This window comes from Lasioglossum baleicum, chromosome 7, assembly GCF_051020765.1.
Source record: "Lasioglossum baleicum chromosome 7, iyLasBale1, whole genome shotgun sequence".
Classification (NCBI taxonomy): Eukaryota; Metazoa; Arthropoda; class Insecta; order Hymenoptera; family Halictidae; genus Lasioglossum; species Lasioglossum baleicum.
The window spans coordinates 13223994-13246033 of NC_134935.1; the positions used below are offsets into that span (position 1 = coordinate 13223994).

At 39.3% G+C, this 22040-nt stretch overlaps 2 protein-coding genes across 5 annotated transcripts in view; one reads left to right on the forward strand and one right to left on the reverse strand.

Moving 5' to 3' along the window:
• Atg16 (Autophagy-related 16) overlaps positions 1-20109 on the reverse strand; it is a 642505-nt gene extending 622396 nt beyond the window's left edge. The window contains exons 1-9 of one of the 4 annotated variants that reach the window (XM_076426920.1): positions 19962-20109; positions 19542-19865; positions 19116-19374; positions 18839-19001; positions 18665-18753; positions 16812-16865; positions 15752-15893; positions 12876-12981; positions 11013-11155 (exon numbers count right to left, since the gene is read on the reverse strand). In XM_076426920.1, coding sequence (XP_076283035.1) covers positions 11013-11155; positions 12876-12981; positions 15752-15893; positions 16812-16865; positions 18665-18753; positions 18839-19001; positions 19116-19374; positions 19542-19671 — 1086 coding nt within the window. In that variant the 5' untranslated portion in view covers positions 19672-19865; positions 19962-20109. Of the gene's footprint in view, positions 1-11012; positions 11156-12875; positions 12982-15751; positions 15894-16811; positions 16866-18664; positions 18754-18838; positions 19002-19115; positions 19375-19541 lie in introns of all 4 variants that reach the window. The other 3 variants (XM_076426921.1, XM_076426919.1, XM_076426922.1) reach the window with 3 other exon arrangements.
• A 794-nt stretch (positions 20110-20903) lies between these two features.
• Positions 20904-21909, forward strand: LOC143210801 (uncharacterized). The gene is made up of 3 exons (XM_076427993.1): positions 20904-20930; positions 21002-21087; positions 21313-21909. Exons 1-3 carry the CDS (start codon positions 20904-20906, stop codon positions 21506-21508), a joined length of 309 nt encoding a protein of 102 aa, XP_076284108.1. The 3' UTR covers positions 21509-21909.
• Positions 21910-22040: the final 131 nt, after the last annotated feature.

Consider the following 22040-nt stretch of genomic DNA (forward strand, 5'->3'; position numbering starts at 1 on the left):
GACAGGATAGGTGGCGACTGGCTAGAGTCAAAAGTGTAAAAGCTTGCACTTTCCAGCCGATTTCACCCTTTCGCTTTTAACTGCAACGAAGACCTACATGCACAGTTCACGGAGCATTTTAACTTACAGCTCGAGCGTACGTGGTCAGAGCATGTACGAGTATCAGGTATCCGAAGAATGGAGGACTCGAATTGAAGCTAAATCCGATTTAGATCAGGGGTAGTCATTGTGCCAGATCTATAATCTCTTCAAAAGCTCTCGGCATCGTAATTGGAGCGTGTCCTTTCTTCCTTGTTTCTGTTCTTCCCTACCCTACTTTCCTTCCACCCCTTTTTCCATATGCTACTCTGATTCTTGCGAAATAAACGGTCTTTACATCGCGCACTCGAGCGATCGCTAAACGGGATGCACTGTGGTTATGCACAGTCCGATTTTCGATGCGTTTTGAATGCGTACGAACCGCTCATTCGGCTAAACGACTCGATCGCATTGAGACAAATGAGGTTGTTCGCGTTCAATCGCGAACGCAAATTGGTCCATTCGTTTTGATATTTTCCTGCGATCCATTGTGGTTCAATATGCAATTCGAACCGCGCAAGATTAGTTTTATTTCTACGCATTCATCACTATGATTTTGTGTACAAGCAGTTGAAATATTTGTTTGCAACTTTAAGATATTTCCCTCCAAATATTTTCTCATTTTTTAATTGGTTGCTTCTTCCGCTTATTTCGATATACAAGTAAAGGAAATACTTGGCTGCTAGTTGATTAATATTCTACACTTCATTTTCCAATGTTGTCGCCTTTTCGGAATAACGATCAAAATTATTTAAGATACACAGTAAACGTCAATCTGAAATTTGATGTCCAGGAAAAACGTAGTTGTAAGAACGATTCAGGCGTGTTCAAGGCGCATTTAATCAAGCGAGACGACGTCGTATGCAATTGCAAATTGCACGCAGCATAACCGCACCCATATCCGCGTACAGTAGCCAATGGATTGTAGATTTCAATAAAGCAACGACCAACCAACGTTTCGGGTTTCCACCGGCTATTACGATGCACGGTAACCGTTCGATTCATCTTTAGAATCGTGGTGGACGGCAGCCTTCCTTCTGTAATTACATCTTCTAATTGTGCGCCATGCACTTTATTCGAAGCCGGACGTTTATAGGAATGCCCATTTTCATGGGGCTGTTCGCGAAGTCCTGAATCGGCGAAAAATTTATTTCGTTGCGACACACTCGCCAAGGTTAGTGCACAATAAAAACTTTTTTAATCTTGGTTAAATGTGCTTGCAGCACATACCGAAACCTACATAACACCGGCTGTTTTATGGACGTATTAACTCGGCGCACTGGACTGTTATTCAACATATTAGGTTTAGGTGTTTTTTGAGTAATTTAGTACGTGTATAAATTATATATCTAATATTGTCCACCGGGCGATACTTTATCGCTTGTTTTAACATTTAACTGCACGGATAAATCTAAAAAATTCACTGTACCGAACGGAGTGTTGTCAAGCGTTCAGTTTATTCGATAATACTCTGCAGTTTTCCGATAGGAATTTAAGTGAATGCATGTCAGATAAAAATGTGCCACATTACAACTAATAATTCTATCAATTTATCCTAACTAAGATGGCAAAACTCTATTCAATATTTAAACACTTAATTTATATCTCAACTTGATTAATTGCCGATCGATGTTCATAACATCTTTTTTGTCGTTATAAGTATATTTCCAAAGATGAAAAAGCGTCCAAAGCAAGCCAGCTAAATAATTAATCATTTTAACTATAGCCTCGTCATGTTATCCTCTTTTTCTACCCACCATTTATATTTTTCATTCATCCGCTAGCGTAATAAATTCTCCTTTATAGACTTCCGTTCGAAATATTAATTCCACCCACGCCGTCCGCTATCTGATGCACAAAATTCCGGTATTGTGCGCTTGATGGGTGAATGTGTAACCAACAATCGCGATGGTGAATCTCAGCGAACCGTAGTTGACCATTAGCGCCATTCAAGACGCGCCAGAAACTGGGCATTAATTTCTAATTAACGTCTAACTGATACAGGCGGAGGGTTCGCTTGGAACGTCGTATCAGTGCTGGGCCAGTTCTGTTTCTGTGTTCCGTGTTACGTGTGCGAACACACGGCCAACACGAACACATACACTAACGCGTACAAAGGAAAGCGTTATTTGGGCGGCCGCTTTTATGAATTCTCGAGCAAAGTTCATGGTTCTCTGCATTACGCCGCGTTAAAACATACTTCTACGCGATGAAAGAAAAGAAGACACCGGGCGCCGCTTTTGAAAGTGGCGTAAATACTAATTACTTTCGCGGCCCTGGTTATGCAACTGGGGTCGAGCGTTTTCGCACCGAGGACATAAAGAAGAGGCAAGGAAAAAGGGAGAACGAGACGTGAAAAGAGCTGGCTTCCGCCCTTCCGCGCGATAATATACAAGGTGATTCAAGGAACTGGGACAGGCTGTAGCTCTTTAATGAACGAACGTCAAGGGAAAGACCAACGGCGAAGGATTTTCGACGATCTAACGAGATCTGTGCACGTGCACGTCCTTTCAAAAATCGAGCGCAACGACACCACCGTGAAGTACGAGTGGTTCAAGCATCTACGAAGTGTGATAAAATACAAACCGAACTCTGTCAGTCTCCTCGCGACGATACCAGATCAGATGCAGCTACTTCTCCATTCCCTTGTCCATCAGATTGCAAATTTTCATTCAGGATATCTTAACGCGTCCCGTATACAATTTAGTAGAAATATGATCGAGTGGGAGTACTACGTTAGAGTACAAGGAAGAGTCGCCAGATCAGGGGAATTGACTTGAATTGAGGAGAATAGTCACGTGATATTGTGACACCCGCACGACAGAGACAGTAGAAGGGGAACGTAGAGAGTGGAGAAACAATTCTGATTCTAGCGATTCTGGTGCAAGGCCGTTCGGATGACTTTGCACGTGAATACAGATCTACTAAATTGTTCATAACACATATTGATACGTTCAAAGGAGCGAGAAACAACAGAGACAGACATCGACAGAGTCCGATTTCTTTTTGACCACACCTCGTAGATTTGAAACGAACTCTGTGTCCCCGTGCATTGATTTTTCCCCTCGCAGAAACAGAGAAACAGGAGAGACAACGAGCACAACTCGTTTCCAAGCGAGTTTTCCCGAGGAAAATGGTAAAACGTTGACTTCCTTTATGACAATCGCGAATAGCGTAAACAAGAAGGATCCAGGAAAAGAAATTGTCATAAATTCAGTACATCAGGAGAGCTTGACTTTTTAATCTTCATTCCGCTCCTCTGAAATTGCTTTGTTTGAAGGAAGAATATACCTGGGCTAACCCCTCGCAACTTTGTCCCCTGTTAACTCTTTTCCCAGTCGTATTTAGAAAGGACTTGTACAGTCTGCCCTAGTTTCGACGATCTGCTGTGTACACTCCAGCCATTCAAAAGTTCGGGGTCACTATCTCACCTTTCACCCAGTTAGCGATTCTTAACATTCGATGAACAATTTTTCTGCTACCACTTCGGCCGCTCCAGCCCTCTTCCGGCAAGTTACCAAACACGTTCTCATTTTCGAACAGTGGCGCATAGTGTATACTCCCCTCTTTAGAAGTTCGTAACTCGCCTCAGTAAATATGCTACGAGCGGAAACTGGTCTCGCAAAATGTCATGAGAAGATTAGTTTCAATTAATCTTTTATGCGCTGAAGAGAGCATGAAATCTGCACTTTTCATTCTGCTTGTTAGTAATACAATTGTCCCTGTTCCTTTTGTCAAACAAAAAATGTATCATATTTTAAAAATTATAAATATCATATATTCCATTTTTATAAGGGTTCAGTGTTAAAAGTTCATGAACCCTTCTTCTGGTCGCGTCTATTTATTTCCTACGAAACAATTGACTCTCGGTTCAACTTTCGCTTGTATTGATACGTGATCCGGACTTCTTGAAAAACGGTGTAATCTTCTAAAGTGAAAATGTTGTTCTTCTAGAAATCGAGTAAACTGGAGCGTGACTGCCGCCCTCCAAGACATAGTTAGCTGGCCAAATATCTACAGGTTGTTCATTGTTCCATGTGGGTTATTCAATACAAACGTGCTGATTTCATTAAACGTTGTCCCTGGCCAACAGCCAGAACATTTACACCGCTCGGGAACACAGAAATTGCAAAAGTTTCCGTCCCCGCTGTACCAGGTGTTTCTCAAAAACATAAACAGACCAAATGCAAATTCCGAATCCGTGTTATAGGCTACTGATCTGTACAATGTCCCGTAACAGGTTGTACCAGAAAGGAATTGGTATTCGAACACGAGTGCTCACTTGAAAACAGGAGTAAGCCTCTCAGGCATTAATGCTGATACATTTTATACGCTGATGTTTGGTAGTTTAATCACTCAATCACATATTAAAATTGTGAAAAATGAAAATTCTATTTTTATAGATAGAATCTATTTTTATTAGAATTATTATTTTGTAACCACCGACCTGGGAATAAATCATAACTGGTTCTAATATTTATAATTATATATAGTTTAGTTTAGTTATATAGTTATATATAGTTCTCTCCAAAAAACGCAGCTGTATTTTCGACTATTGAAAATGTTCAGCACACTTTTGCGGAATTAATCCCGAATGCAGCATCCCGGAAAAAGTATCATATGTACAAAAGACATGGTGCCACGAAAAACGAGTGAAAAATTTCCGTGGAAAACGTGTTTCCACAAAGGTTGAAATGAATATGAAATATGTATAAATAAAATTGAATAGATGGATATTGTGGGCATTGTTAAAGCCTTCAACAATATTAATTCTTGCGTTTTGTTTATGAAAATGTTACACGAGTGTAATTAAAAGAACTGTTTTTTGCGTCAATTTCTATCTGCGCAATATACAAGTCCCCAGAGTTACACGTTCACTCTTATAATCGAATTAACCGAAACAGCGTACTGCGCATACAATATTATGAACCTCGCCCAAGTTATCTCATTATGATAATAATGATAATAACAGTTACAGCATCATGGGTACTATGATATTCGCCCCTGGGCAGCTTTTGCCGTAATACAATAAAATATTAGTAAAATGAGCAAGCTACGTCATTCTTTAAAAATCGCACAGTTGTTTTTGAGGAGAACAAGGGTAAAATTGGGGTGAAATGGAAAACGTAGCAGAAATGTGCAAGAACGCTGATTCCCTTCGGTGCAATCACCTACTTGACGCAGTGTATAAGATGTACACGATAATATATGGCGAAGTGGTTAACACGCCCCCTAATGGGATTGCGAATGGGAAAGTCCGCCTTTCGCGAGTCTTAACGAATATCGATGAATAATCAACTCACCCCGGGTATGACGATACACCCAATACAACCGTTAAAACATGCTCCCCGGTAAATTGAAATTCACGGCAGCCATGATATTACAGTGGAAACAGTAGTATTCGTAAACCGAAACGTTCCCAGATGTTGTTTACTCGGCGCGTGCATACATGAAATTGCTAAACAAAGTCGATGGGGAGTGAACGTTAATGTGGTAACAATTTCGTAATCGCCCGGTAGTATATAAATCAATAAAAGACGAAACCACTCGGCCGGTTGGACAACCGCCGTGGCTCACCCCCTGGGATTTAATAAGAGTTACACGCGATTCGAGCTTAATCTCATCAAACTGATAATTACCGTCTCCTCTGCTTCCTCGTACCGAATTAAAAAGGTCTGGGGAAAGCACGTGAGATGGGTTTGCTTTGATGGTGGCTTGGGACTGTGTTATGCTATACGTTCACTTGAAAATTGGCAATAGATACGAAGATCGTATAGAGTTAAATTAATTGACTAAGGCTATTTCATTCACTGGATTCATCTGTTCCCTCAATTTGCGTCTTACGTTGTTGACTGTGACACTGTGCGCCGTGCAACGAGGGTTAAACCGTCTGACGCAGTTCCCTAAAACAGTTTTTCACGCTTCGGAATACTTTTTCCATTGGACCTGCAGTGCTGCAGCAAAACGATTAAGTGAAAGTAGCATGATAGCCTCGCGGTGTAAAATCCGGCTGTTCACGGCGGCAACGCGCGAAAATTCAGAAAGCACAAGAAGTAGATCGCGCGCGCCGCGCCGCGCCGGGTCGCTTGGTTTTACAACTTGGAAATTTCATGACATACTCGATAGCCCCCGTCTCTAAGTTGCATTGTAAGGCTCATTGTGGGTAGCTCGGCGTGCGGTAATATCGCCGTTTATAGGTTCCTCCGTTGCCACCGGAATACAATGTGTAATATATCCGCCACGGGAGAAACGTGCAGATCCAAGAAGCGGGAGTATTGTTCGCGTATCGTTCCGATACGGCGGACGTGTTAAATGTGATTATTCGTCGTCCACAGATCTCTGGTCCCTTATGTACGACCGGTGGCCGTCCCCGGTAGGATCGCTTCAGGATCAGGTTGCTCCCGTTTCTCTTCTCCTCAGGCTGCCACAGCGTACACACATTTTTCTCTCGTCTCTTCGTCGTGCGTTCTTTTCCCTGTGACTTGGCCAGGCGGCGGCAGCGGCGGCTGTGGCTGCTCCCTTGCATTTTTTCGCCGTCTCGTTCTCGAAGCAGCACGGCAGCTCGGAATCGCAACAGCCAGTGAACGCGGCCAGCGACGACAGTTTTATTCTGAAGATTGGCGGCCAATGGCGCGTAAACTTGCGGGGGAAACATCACGAAACTGCGATGGATTCGAGAGAGCTGTGCGAGTAGTCGAGCCCCGGCATCGAGGAGGCTATTCACGTTGAAAGGTGCGAGAACCGACCGAGACTCTCTCTCCGGCTGATGTTTATTCTCCGGTACTTCGTCTGAGCCCGCGTAACAACGTTTCCCAGACGTTATTCTCGGAACAGGAACCCTTCATCAATTTCTTCGCCAGTTCTGGGCCAGTTTCTCCGTGGCAACTCCCGTCGGCGAAGCCTGCGGTATCGCGGCCGTGTCAACGCGCTCTCCCGCCTCTCTTTCTCGTTCCGTAAATTGTGCTTCCCTTTATTCGGTTTCCCCTTTTTCCGCGGCCGCGAGGAAATAAAACGCCTGCCTCCCACGCCTCGCCCTCACTCTCTTGCCCTCTACCTCTCTCTTTCTATTTCTCTTTCTTTCCCTCTCACGTCGATTATTCAAAGTTCATTGTTCGCCAAAGGAGCGGCCGCAATTACGGAACTTCAATATTTTCGTTCGAAACGAATTGCCCTCTAGGAAGCGGAATCGTTTGCGGATAGATTTTATTCAAGCAGGTATAATGGATGCGGCCGAATTCATGAATAAAGTTTTTACTTTAATCATAGGAGTACCTCTATTTCCTCGTTTCTCGTTCTTTTTTTTTCTCGCCATTCACGGCAGTTTTCCCAAGGACGAGAAAGCAGAATGAAATCTTTCTAGAGATCCAGTGGAATTGAAAGCCATGGGTTATCATCTGTTTCTCTTACCTTGTCTCGCGATTTCCTTCGTCCGAGGCTCTGCGCTACGATGGTGCTTATTCCAATCTCTCCCTCTCTCTCTCTTTTTGTATTCCCAGCTTTTCTTTCACCACTGACCTAGGTTCTTAAATTTTATATTTCTTGCCAGACCCTTGTTTGTCACCCTCCTGGCAGGGAAACCATGCGTTAAACGAATATCGATGGTATTGGAGGGTACCTGGCCAGGGCGATAATGGACTCAATTTCGCGGCAGTAGGGCGCCAGTCGTTTGGATTTCTCACGTCCCGACAGTCTATCGATTCCCCTGGTGAAGCTCTCAGTGATTTCCTGGTCGACCACCATTGTGGAATTGTCATATCTTTCAACCACTGCCACACAATCTTCCAATAGAGGCTACAAACACTCGCGTTTCTTGTCATGTTCTGCCCATTGTTCGCATTGTAAGTTATACCCAAGTAACGATGTTGTGAATCTGCCTGCCCCCTAACTCGGCGCTGTCACCGGTATCGGTTGTAAAGTTGAATAGAACACGTGTACATTGATCCGCCGTAAATTATACCAACCTTCTTTCCCATCAATGGAACGCTTCACCTTGGAAAATCTTATGGCGCGATTAATCCAAACGAACGAATGCTCCTTCGGCCCCCACTTCAACAAATTCGTACTCATTGAAATGTCAAACGCGAGCGAATGTTTTAAAAAATGTAAGAATTAAAGAGTGTGCTCGCGCAATGCGGATAGATAATGGCACAGCAATCAAACCGCAAATGCGTGTGCTTTTATAGCACAGTTTATTTCAATTATAGCACAGTAAATTTCAGAAAATTTACAAGGCGCTTTGAGCGCATTAAATACTCTTTTCAGTACCAAAGACGATAGCAAAAGTATTTTACACAACAGCATACTACTTCATTACGGAACGGGTTCATCATAAACAGAAATGTTACGAACATTTTGGATTCAAAAAATTCTGTTTTAATTAGTCTCCACATACTTTAAAAGCCTCGAATTAAACCGTGACTTGTGCATATATTCGCCAGCGGCGACAGAGCAAAAACCGATAGATCACTCATTGATATTTATTGCAGCAACACGCCGATACCCATAAAGTCAGGGTGCAAGAAACGCAGGTCGCATAAAGCAGAATTGAATTTCCGCGTCCCCGCGAACGACGCTATTAAATTCAATAAAATATACAAACGGATAAACAGGCGGTAGTAAAAGTAAAACAGCGACGTCATAGATGTAACATTTTAACGAGGCCGGGACAGTGGAAGCAGTTTCAAAGTATAGTAAAACCGACAAACTATGGAGACTCCGTTTTCGAATCCGATTCTCTTTGAAGTCTGGCAACAATCGTCGAGGGGCTGTTTTATCGCGTTACACTGCTGCATCGGTTGTTCCGATCCCGTTTTTGATCTCGTCGGAGCGACGAGGTGCAAATGTGCCAGGAATAACACTGAGAGTTAAGACGAATTTAGACTTTTCACCTGGGATGTACAGATTGTTTTCAGGAAGGTGTACAGATAGTTTTCATCCGAAGTAGTTATTCAAAGTAATTAGCGAACAATATACTACGAATCTTCAGAACGATTCCGCTCGTTAGACGACGCGCGACGCTCACCACATACCAACATGGCAGCGCCCTTACCTGTGAAAATCGCTGAACTTTAGACATGAATAACTTTGGAACCAGTGGATTCCTAAGATTAAAACTTGGGTTTTCAATATTTTTTCGTCAAAATCTACAGGATTATCTAACAAAAAGTTAAAAATTTCTGGTTTCCTCAAATGAAATTAAACCAGTATGTGTTGTACATCCAAAGTGAAGAAGTGTAAATTTGCCGTAACACTCGCGTTTTGCAGCGATCGATCATCCGTTGATTACACTTTCGCATGCACGTATTTAAGTTCATCCGTACGGGAGAAGGAGCTGGAAAGTTCGGTCTCCTATACGTAGGAAAAAATTATTCTTCCCGATGACTTTCCGGCATCGAGCGAGTGGTCTTCCGAAAGAAACACAAAAGGGAAAAAGAAAGTCGGATACCGCGAGGAAGACAACCGCGAAACTTTTCGTCCCCTCCCGATATTGGAGGAGAACAAAACTGGGACGAACTTTAGATGAGGGAATATCGATATCATCGGCGAAAGGAGACAGTATTATTCTTCCGTCGAAGATTATGAAACTAGAAAGCATCTCTCAAGAGAGAAAGAGAGAGAGACAGAGACAGAGAAAAAGGGAGGGAGAAAGAAAGAGTGAGAGCTCTTTTCCAAAGCGAAACGGAAAGGAAGAAGAGCCCCCCGTGTGATTTCACGGAACGATATCCAGCCGTGGAGCTTTTTGCGAATCGTCATTAGGTTTACGATCCTGCCTGACGGATTTACACGGACCGTCCGGTAATAGGTCGTGGAAGAAGGTGACGATAAATTTCATATTCTAGTGCTGCCGCTAGATTCGCGGATCGTCTCGCCTCGCCTCGAAATGACCCTGTAATTTAATGCGCGTTTTGCAAGAGGCATCTGTTTATACACTTCCTACGACGTGTCCGCGGAGCCAATCATATTTTCATGGCGGGAAAGTAAGTACGCCTCGTTACCATGCTTTCTCGGTCGCTTGCTCCTCCTCGATGTAAATTCTCCGCTCTTTTTTTCCTTCTCCTCCACCTCCTACCCATTCTCTTTTGCTCAATGTACCGTATACGGTAAAACCACCATTACCCGAACTAACGCCGAGACGTAAACGCTCGTCAAAATGAATTCTTCGGATAATAATACTATAACTTTCTCCGACGTTCGACCACATCCCCAGACGGAATTAAACGGTAAATGTTACCGTAAAACCTTGACGGAGAAAGTACTCTGTTGAGTCGTGATCTGTCTTCGGAATCTCGTCGCAAAAACGGTGCCCGCTGCCTAACCGACCAGAGAACTGCCCTAAGTCCGAGAACTAACTTTGGACAGCGGTGATCTAACGCCGCGTGGCGAGGCTTTAGAAACTGGAGACAACGAGTTTACAGAGAAAGAAACTACACAGTTGCTGCCATTTGTACGCGGTAGCTCTAACGAGGTCGAAAACTGACGATGTTGGAGACAAAACCAGTTTGCTATTACTCATTGTACGTGTCCATTTAATTTTGTTGATAACTGTAGGTACTTTTAAGAGCGTACTTTAGGTAGGTACTAGGTACCCTCAGGTATTCCTAATTTAACCTTAAAACTAATTAAAACATAAGGTTTTATCTCGTATTCAAATGAAGAAAATGTTTCAGACTGCATGAGGTTTAGGCTCGAAATCGCCTAAAGTTGTCAGCAAAGTGTTAAAGTTCTCTTACCTTTAAAATATTATAACTTGACCTATTATAGCATCCCCTTTAGGTTCTCCACCCGTCATTTTGTTTTCACAGCGAATGCGAAGATTAACGCTGTGGTAAATATTCGGACAGATTCCGGGAGTATTAACTCCGGGGCGACGAGCGTGCTCGATAAATCGATAAATTTCCGTACGAAACGAGAAAGCATGCAAAGTTGTCATTCACCTTTAGACGTAGATCGCTGACAGTCCACACCCGGCTGGCGTAATCGTTCGATGCCCCAAGGATCAGCGTTCCCGTTGAATCGAAATCGACAGACATCACTCCCGCGTTGCTGCCGACGAGGATGCCTTTGCTCTCCGGCGCACCTGAAACGGAATATATATCGTATCAAACGAACAGCTCCAAAAAAAAAGAAAAGAAAACACCGATACTCTTATCATTCACAATGGCATTGCTCGGACCTCGATCTCGTCTAACGCGGCCGTGTATACATTCTCAATCCTTTTTTCCCGGTCGAGCTGCCGTGCCAAATTAAATTTCATTTAGCTTAATGCGGAATGTCAACGTACCAGGCTCAGTTCAATAGGGGCGGATAGAACGACGAGAGAGTGAGAGAGCAAATAGATTGCAAATAGACAATGTTGGAGGTCGGTGTTGAGAAAAGGGTGGATCCGCGAGGAGACACGGGAAAGGGCAAGTTAAGCGGATATAACCGGTACAATAAGGACGGATGTTTCATCCAATTTGCAGCGCGGCGAAGGGATTACATTCAGGCACATTATAACGCGCGCGATCGTTTAGCCATATAGTAGGGGAAAATGTTTCTGCCAGTCGGGCAGGCCTTTAATATGCTGGCTCTATACTCGCCTGTGCGATAGCGAGCGCGAATTTCACCCAAGTAACCTGTTGATTCGTTAACATACTTCATTAAGTGGGTGGAAAAGAGCCTTTCGCGAGACGTCACGACACGCGTGCATCTACCGATCCCGCTAAATGACTTTGCTAGCTTATAACTTCGCAGACAGTTACACAGATCGTCAGTTGCCGAGGATCTACAAACTGAACAGCACAGGGGACTGGGCTACTAGCTCTACTAGATCTACCAGATTGATAAATAGCTTAGATGACATTTCGTGGAAGAAATTATGCGATATAGTCCTCTTGCCTTTGATCAGCTTGTAGGTGCTCGGTAACTTTCATTTTTACTGATCAAATTGATATCGAATCCGAATTTCGTGAGAAGGAAGCACCTACAAACTGAACAGGCTGACTCTACCTAATCTTCTCTAGAGAACTCCGGCTACTTGATTATGTATAACAATACAGTTGATATTATCGTCTACTAGATTATTTGCAGTGATACATGAATAATTCGTAGATGCAACTCGTTATCTCCGCACTGTACACAATAACACTCGGATAGATTAAACAAGCCGCTGGAACAGACACCTAATAGCCAAACGTCGTAACGAATGGTCCGCCTAACAGATCGTTATAGCAATCCCAGAGAATTGATTTCTCCAGCTAACTGTACCCGAGTAAATCCTTCTTTCGTCCTCCGTAACAGAACCAGATGTCTATCCGCGTATTTGTATTCATGAACGGGGACGGAGGGGATGCTAACAAAGTTTTAATTACTTCATTATGGTAAGTTTTAATGAAGTTCCAAACTGACTTTCATATCACTTTATTGCCGAGCCCTGGCCCCCGCTAAACGCAACAAAATGATTATCCATTGAATTATCTCGAGCAAACATTGAATCGGCGAGCGATCGCGCGGGGGTGTTTTAATTTGGTTATCGATCACTCTGGATCCCTCAGGGTCGACGAAGAAAATTGATTAGACGTTCACAAGGAATCATGACACCGAAACGTTTGATAATTCACCGATTCTATTGCTGGTTATTATGCTTATGAATAATAACGACCACCGCTAAATAGATTACAGGCTCGAGGGACGCGACGCTCGTATAATGGGGGTCGGTTCGAGATATCGTTGATTAATTGGGCGTTGTATCCGGGGTTGCGAGAGCAGTCTGATTCTGGGTCACTGTTTTAACGGTACGATTTTGTTTAATTAATCACCTTTTGTAATGTTCCAGAGCTTCACCTTCCTGTCAGCTCCACCGGTGGCGAGGATCCTCTCGACGGGAGACCACTTTGCGGCAAAAACTTCCCCGTCGTGTGCGTTCTGCAAGGGTTATTAAATGCTTGACGTATAAACTTTGAAAAACTCGCGCATGCAGGAAGCAACGGTTAATGTATCAGCCGCGTATCGAATTAAAATTTCCGCCCAGAGTTTCACGCGCGAAAACTTCCGGGACACCCGGCTGGAGTAAAATTAAGAATTCAGGCGAGCCGCGATCTACTCGCTTCCGAGAGAAAGAGGGAGAGGGAGAGGGAGAGAGAGAGAGAGAGAGAGAGAGAGCGAAAATTTTGCATCTATTCTGTATGTTTTATCACGAGAGCGCGTGGTTATCCACGATATTCGTTGTGCTAATATTGTGTCGTGGGCGGGCGACCTCGTTCGAGATCATTAGGAAAAATGCGCCGGAGATTTTACGAGTTAATGGGGACCAACAAATAGCGCTGATAATACGGCCATAAAGTATGCGTGCGTAGTTATGATCGTTAATAAAACACACAGTTTGAAATGTTGCGATAAATTCGCACTACCTAGAGTTTTCCTACGGAAGCGTATACATATATCGGCCGCGGTTCGAGGGTAATGTACATACGTAGAATACTTTAATGATGCAAATATTTTCCTCTTTGCAAAACATTAACTACTAATACTGTGTATGTATGTATGCGTGTGTGCCGTGAATTGTCTGTATTTGTTCGATCTAACTATTTTACGTGCCTAAAGGATTTAAAAGCTTGTACAGCCGACTATCGGACTAGTGATACACACAACGAAAACCGAGGCGCTTCTACATGAAAAAATACGGTCTAAAATTTGGAATTAAATTTTTTCATAAGAGGCTTTATTTTAGAGTAAATCCACGACGGAACTTTTTGGGGACGAGCACCGTTCGGCATCCCGTGGCTCGTGTGTTTGTCCATTAGTGTCTAGCTTCGGTTGAATCCGTATTCGAAAAATGCAACGGTAGAATGTGTTTGATTATTCCGGTCCCCGCAGTATTTTAATATAAAGCGGATAATTATCGAACACTGCATGCGATTAACTCTTTCAAAAACGAAACCTCGTGTCGACAAAATTTCATTTTATATTTTCTCACTGTATTTTTCATGTGGAACTCTGTTCTTTTCAGATTGTACCAACAACTTCATGTGAATACTCTTTGAACTCTGAGTGTTCTAAAAGAAATTACATTAAGGAGGCATGCATACTATTAACTGCTCAAAAAATACAGCAAAGGAGAATATACAATATTTCTGAAAAGTGTATTTCAATGTTTATAATCGTTTCTCTTTAAATCTCGAGTAACTTGAGAACTGAAAACAACTGTGACTAAACTTTGTATATATGTATACATACATATATATATATATATATATATATATATATATATATATATATATATATATATATATATATATACACACACATATACATATACATATATATGCATATATATGTTTATATAAATAGGTATTAAAGACATCGATATATATATATATATATATATATATATACACACACATATACATATACATATATATGCATATATATGTTTATATAAATAGGTATTAAAGACATCGATATAATCGTAAACACCAAACAAGCATACTTAAGTTAAAGTGGCACTTAAATAGTATATTAAAGTTTATATGTTACAAATAATAGTTGTGTCTTAATTATAGTTAGCAGGAGTATAACGAATGACAGATTATCTGATAAATGCAATTCCCTAACGTTAAATCAGTACAGCGATGAATACGTTAATACTCGAGTAATGTACCATGCTCTGAGAAGAAGTGTATGACTCATAAAAAATAATAAGCACTCGATTACCACGTATAATCCCACAAACAGCCTATCGTAGTAAGTACAAGACATTAACTTAAACCAAAAGACATGTAACCTGGTGTATATACTTTAATACAAACAAGTACAATTCCTTACTGACAAGCTACATTGATGTCCATGAAAAATACTGAAATATCGTCCAAAAAACGTATCAACAAGATTCTATATACTTTATATAGATTATATATAAGTACTGTTGCGTATAACTTTAACGTATACTTTCGTCACCCTGTGGTTTAATAAAATATGTATAGTACGTCAGTCAATCCAATCTTTTTAATCAGGAATGTTGCTTATTCATTTAAAGCCACGGTACCAAAACAAACGAACGTATAAATTACGTCGTATTTGAACAATAAATTATCGTAATAATTCAATTACCCAGCGATCACGTCGCGAAAATAATTACGTGATCTACAGAGGCGTTGTAGGTACCATAAATCCGCGTCGTCTAGATAAAAATAAATAATTAACACTCTACGAATTTTCTCTTGATCCTGTGAAAAAAGCTTAATTGACTGCAGTCCGTAGGAATAACAATTTCCTTTCAGTACATATAAAAATAACTCCGTATTAAAATTTGAACTCTTACGTAAATTACTCGGACAACTTTTACGTAAATTAGGTTTATTGTAAAGCTATTGTAGTTGCTCGCGATTTTACCTCCTCCAACCGAAATTACTCTCTAGCTGCTAATAATACTAGTGTAGAACAGAGAGAGAGCAAGAATGAGAAAGAGAGAGAGAGACTCGCGTGAATTCCACGATACAGGATTGATTCACGCATCGCGCTCGACAGTTTTTCTTATTCCATCGTACAAAACATGCAGTTCTGTGTTACAACAAGTCAACGGACCGTTTGTACTAGAATTTCCACAGCGACAACATAACGTATATGTATTATCTCTATGTATATGTATATAAATAGGATATATAAAATGTCATAAATTAAAAGTTTATCAACGTACAAACGTAGCGGACACTTTTGTTGGTACAGCGGTAGGAAGACTCTTAAAGATTCCTTCTTTTAAACTCGAACGATCCGGACTGACGGGTCGAGTGTCGCGAGCTGCGTCCTCCAACTCCTTTTGCACCTTCGCTTGCCTCTTTCTGGAAAACAAACAGATACGAGAGAAATTAGCAACAGAAGAATCCTCAACGATGTCGACATCACGTCGCGTATAAATACCCCATTTAACACGTCGGTAAACACCGTGTGTCTGTGAACGAATTGTCCAATTGTTATACTTCATGCAAGAGAAAACTATTAGTGGAACCGCCTCTCTTCGCTGCTGTTATACTCATTAATTACTTATTGGAATGTCGGTGTTGCGTCGTTAGTTGCATTATCCGACTGCTCGACAATCGTTATGGCAATATTCATTTTAATATGAACAGCGTATTGAATGGAAGAGCTCGAGACTTCAGCAATCGGTAATACTCATGCTGAATGTGAAAATGTCCTTTATGTCCAAAATTATAGTAACTTTATTCTCATAATAATACGTTAAATTAAATTACTAGTGTCTCGTAAAAATGGTACTTTTAAAGTACCTATGGGACACAAGGATTATATTTGCTATTTATTTCGGAGAACACATGATTTCCTACTATTCTTCTTTGTACTACGTCACTTGTATGAAGTCATATTAAATTCTAGGTGATAGCTCTTTTATTTTAAACACAATTTTACAGACACTGGTCTGTCGACTGTGTCGGGACCATTTTTTCCTCAGTTTAATGAGTACCGTCCCCACTGAAGAGCTTGAACCTTCACTTCAATATCGTGTATGCGTTTAATGATAAGCACAACTGCCCTTTAAGCATTTTTACAGATAATGTTTGAATAAACATTAATTCGTCATTATTGGTAACAATATGTGACACGTTGCTGTACACCAAACGTAAACAAAAATGATATGTGTAATACGTAAATACGTAATCACAGGTACGTTTAGCAAACCGTTCAAAGCTGCAAAATGGTGCGTTAAGCGTAATTTTTATCACGTGTCTTGTTAAAAGACTTACCCGAACTTTGATAGAGTATGCATCAAAAAGGCTGTTGGACTGGAAAAACTCTCACTGAAACGAAAATGTTAAGCAGTGTGATGTGCTAGTGCAGGAAAACCCTACAGCGACAGTATCTCATGTTTCTCTCTCTTTTATCTCTGTGGAAATCTTAACATTTTACGAGTAGTATTAACAACTGTTATCGATACACGTTGTCTAAACAATTATTACCTATGTGTATTGCATCTATGTATACAGTTCTACCAAGCGTCAAATATTGAAACAGTTGAGTTATATGGAAAATAGACTGTGAGTCATGACATTGTGAATGTTTAAATGCCTCAAGTGTCAAATAATTTATTATGGCTATGTGACGCAATTAGACTAAACGAATCATCCGATAAAATATCCACACAACAATTTAAAACTACTTTTAAATACATCATAAAAATATTGTCAATTATAAAACATAAGTTAATTAAAAAGAAAACGATAATAACGTATTATTTTTAATTAATGCATCAGTGTATCAGATTAGTAACAAAGAAAACAGTATAACCTTTTTTTTAATTGTTTCGCAATAACTCTTATGATTATAGTTTAGCACAAAACATTTTATTAGAATGAATTGCTAATTGGTCCTCTTGTTAATATGATATTCTCCAAATATTACTTTTGTCAACAGAAAACGATAACACTGAAAGAAGTATCTTAGATAAATAAATATATTAATTTTTTATTAAAAACGGAAGACGTCAAATTTCTCTCATTCCCTTTCCGTGAACACAAAAATATATATTTATATTATAGATTATTTCAAATAAAAATACATTCGAACGATATACCAAATAACAAGACATTGATAAAACTCAAATAAAATAAATGATAAGACTCTTTGACCAGTAATAATGTTATATCTTTAACATATGAACTTTTAAGCATGCAATGCAGACACAAAAATAATACAGGACACAGCAAACTAACTAATAGTTGAAATTTGCTTCAAACCCTCATCAAATTTACGAGACCATAGATTATATTGTATAATCCAAGAAATAATAAAATGGGCTCCAGTTTTCATAAAGAGATTATTATTACGCAGAGATTTTAATTTTTACGCTGAATCTATTTATGTAACATCAATCACATGTTCTTCTTATCATATGCTTATCAGCTTCATAATGAATTATAATATAAGAGTGATGATAATTGCAACATGACAATTAATTCTTAAGTCTCTCCTACAAACTTCATTATACTTTATAGCAGGGGTCAGCAAACTACGACTCGCGTGGTTAATGAATATGAAAAAATAAATCTAATTACGTAAAATAAAAATATTAATAAAATAAAAAACATGTAAAAGTATCACTTTTATTGAAACGGTTTCTTTTTGTTGCTCTATGAGTAGAATGACCCACATAAATATGTTCAAGTTTGCTACCCGGCCCGCTGAGCCTAAAATTTTTACGATCTGGCCCTGTCCAAAAAAAGTTTAACGACCCCAGTACAATACACACATTCTTAAACAAGTTTCATCCTTACACAATTTTATTACTTATTGTAAAGTTAATAAAAACTGTTCAAAGATCAAATTGGTAAAGATTTCAATACTACACATCCACACTAAAATTCTACACCAAGTTCAACACTAAAATGTAGAAGCATATATTCTAACTACTTTTTACTCCAACAATTAAAACCTATATTAAGTATTATTCTATAAAAAAAATTGAGCAGGAACAGAGAAACAAACGACACACTATTTACAACTATTATATAAAAATTTGGACACACAGAATGTTAATTATAAGAAAGAAGATATGTTAGTGAAAAGCTAAGAAGAAAAATATATATACACGAGTACTCACTTCAAAAAATTATCATTTTCTTCATTCACTTTCTCTGCGTCTCGAGTTTTATATTTGATTAAGCGTTCTATTAATTGACGATTTTCTTCCTAAAAATGTTTATAATTCAATTTATTAGAACATAGCTCAATGTAAACAGTTTTAGACGATTCATCTATGCTCAGCGTTCAATACCTGTGTTTTCCTAAGTTTCTCCTCTAAAGATGCAAAAGCAAGTTGCAGAGCTTGGTGTTCATCTTTCAGCATTTGATTAATACCTTCCAACTCTCTTTCTCTATTGTGACAACTCACTATTTCTGCATGTAAATTTTTGTTGATCTCTATAGTTTCTGCAAGCCTGTAAATATTCGTAACAGAACAGTTTCTACTACATTAGAGGCATTTTTCGCATTATAATTATAGAGACTATTTGTTGCTTTAATATTTATAGAAATATCAACAAAATCTATACCCAGCTTCCTTCATGTGTAGTTCCTTCGTCATTTCTTGTAATTTATTATTAAGGTCTACTATTTGCTGTGTATGTTCCCCTTTTCTTTTATGCAATGTTGCTAATTCCTCAGCCTGCTTCAAAAGGCGGGCTTCAAGATCTGCGTTCGCACCGGATATAGGAGTTCCGCTGGATGTATTACGACGAAGAGTTTCATTTGCTATTGTTAGTTGAATGTTTTCACCACGTAATGTGTTTGCGTTTTCAAACAGTCTATTGTCTGCAATATAAAAGAAATATGACAGACTCCAAAGTTAGTATCCTTTTTACATTATAAACAACAAAAATGATGTATGCCTATACATTAATATTATTCTAAATTTTTCATTGAGGACATTCCATTTACAGAGACGATCATATTAAAGTACATAAATTATGAAAGCTTACGTAAACTAATCAGATCAGCAAAACAATATGTTTGTCTTCTATTTCTCTCTTGGAGTTGTAAAATTAAATCTTTTCTCCAGTTGTTGTCTTCTCTGGAATATGACGATAAACCTGGTTCATTTGCAGCCATTTTCGAGGTATTAAATAATTCGTAGATCCACTGGTAGTCTTTCCTTATTCTCGTCTTTTCTTATCAAAGTCGCATAAAAATCATTTGACAGAACAGTTGGTGGATATTGTGACAATCCTCGCTTCTCAACATACACTGATTTCCCACGAAAGAATTTAGTTATTATCAGCAAAGTCACATTCGAACATAAATCACTATCAACATCGAAAAATACTGTATTAATCACATGTCATTTAGATCTTCCACGAATATTTTTAATTATGAAAATAGTTGCCCTAACCTAAACGTACCAAACACTATACTGTTACCCTGAAATTGCCGGTTGTCCGGACTATCGATGTATGTACTCTGCGAGTATGCGATATCTGTGTCCCGAAGATAACTTCACTTCAGCCGATAATGAATGATAAAATGTTGCTTTTGGATTTCATGTGTTACATATTCCATCATAAACGTTACGAATAAATTAATACGAGGAAAAAAATAGTGTCATAAATAACAGGAATGAAATGTTTGTGAGAAGATTAAAATGAAACGTGCTGCAGATGATGAAGCAGTTCCCTTCTTTATGCCGCAATCGACTTATCTGACTTAGATACATTCAAATTTTCATTAGCCGCTTTTTTTCGTTGCAAGTAAATCGTGAGATTTTCTCGAAAATTAATCAACAAACGAAGTTCTTACGAACTGATATTCAGTAAAATCTTTCTCGTAATATCGAATGAAAATTATTATAAAAGCTCGTATTATTCTAATCATATCGCCTTTCGAAATCAGATTTCAAAATCGTGAAAACTTCGTTACCCATTTTAAAATGTCTTTTTCATTTATTTAGCTCATTACAGGACTGAATGTTGAAATGCAGAGAGAAATTATTGTTGATTTACATCTTTCAAGTTTAAAGAGTTTATCCTATAATGAAATATCGGAATAAAAATGCACAAAGATGTAAAAACAGGTACAATCAGATTTATCGGCAGCAGACTATAAATAATCAGATTATTTTTATTGCATTATATATTATAACGTATAATATACCAGCTTTTAAATAGAATTTAAAATGTCATTAAAATTCATAGATGGTATAATTCGATTATAGAAAACTCGGAAAAATTATAAAAAAACAGAAAGATCAATTTTCCAAAAATTTCAAAAAAATTAATACCGATGACGTATCTTATGCTGGACCATCGGATTATTTGTTTTACTCAGTTTTAAATACTGATATACAAATGCATCAAGGAACTGCAGCAGCACTAGTAAGAATAATACCAAATATGTACACTAAAATTGTGCACAATAATAAGTATTCTTAGCTCATTCATTTTAGATAGCACAAGGTTTGATCGCACTTTTTGCGATCTTGGATATGGATAACGTAAAATCTCAATTTCTTGAAGTATGGCTGCAAAGAGGGTACGAATGATTTCAGAATTTCTGAAAAACGTTTGCGTTCCTTAACCCTCGCAAGGCGGTCGTCTTTAACCTCGCTACTAGAAAATTAGAATTGAAATGGACGTTTATAATTACTGGTTCAAAATGGACTCAAGTTCTGCCATACGAGGGTTAATTAATCCTAAGCTACGAATAAGGGAAATTGTGAAATTATTATAATACATCTAACCTATTCTGTAATAACAGAAAAACAATAATAATCTTAAAGGGATATGATCACAAACATTTGAAATACCTTAAAGAAGAAGTAAAGTACACGGCAATTGGGACGCATGCCGTTCGTGAATCTTGGGGCCGGAATAGAGCAATACTCACATTAACCGTTTTTGGACTGAGAGAAGAACTAGAAGAAGCCTTCGAAGGACTGTCATTGTTACGATGATAATGATAAACAATTAGTTCGTTAATAAACAAAATATATAAAGTGGAACTTTCACCAACTTATTTGTGGAATTTTTTTTATTAAAATGATGATTTCAACTGTATTCTCTATTCTCTGTTGACGGTATGCAGCATGCAGCAAGTTTTCGGTCGCGCGGTTCGTGTCACGTGTTTACATGCGCTGTCCTTTTCTAATTACGTTCGACGGTTCGACCAGGTTCGACGCGACCACAAAAAATAGTGTCCCCTCGAACCCTCTCTATCTCAATCAGCACTGGGGCACTGGGTCGGTGGCACCACCGACTTGTTCCATTCCGAGGTTCCGAGTTCCGACCGATACAGTAGGATGTGACAGAAATGGTAAGGGGGCTCTATATCATATAGAGCCTCGTGGCTCGTGGACGTGAGACAGAAAGATACAGTAGATATTGATCTACTACTTCTGTTCCTTGTCTGTGCTGCTTCTTATCAGAAAATTATATATCAATCAAATTGTTTTTTTAACAGTTTCTTATGCGTAATATCTTTTGAAT

Coding starts and splice junctions, on each gene's coding strand:
- LOC143210801 (XM_076427993.1), top strand. CDS start 20,904: ATGCATCAAGGAACTGCAGCAGCACTA. Junction 20,931..21,001: donor AAGGAACTGCAGCAGCACTA/GTAAGAATAATA, acceptor CATTCATTTTAG/ATAGCACAAGGTTTGATCGC. Junction 21,088..21,312: donor GAAGTATGGCTGCAAAGAGG/GTACGAATGATT, acceptor CTGTAATAACAG/AAAAACAATAATAATCTTAA.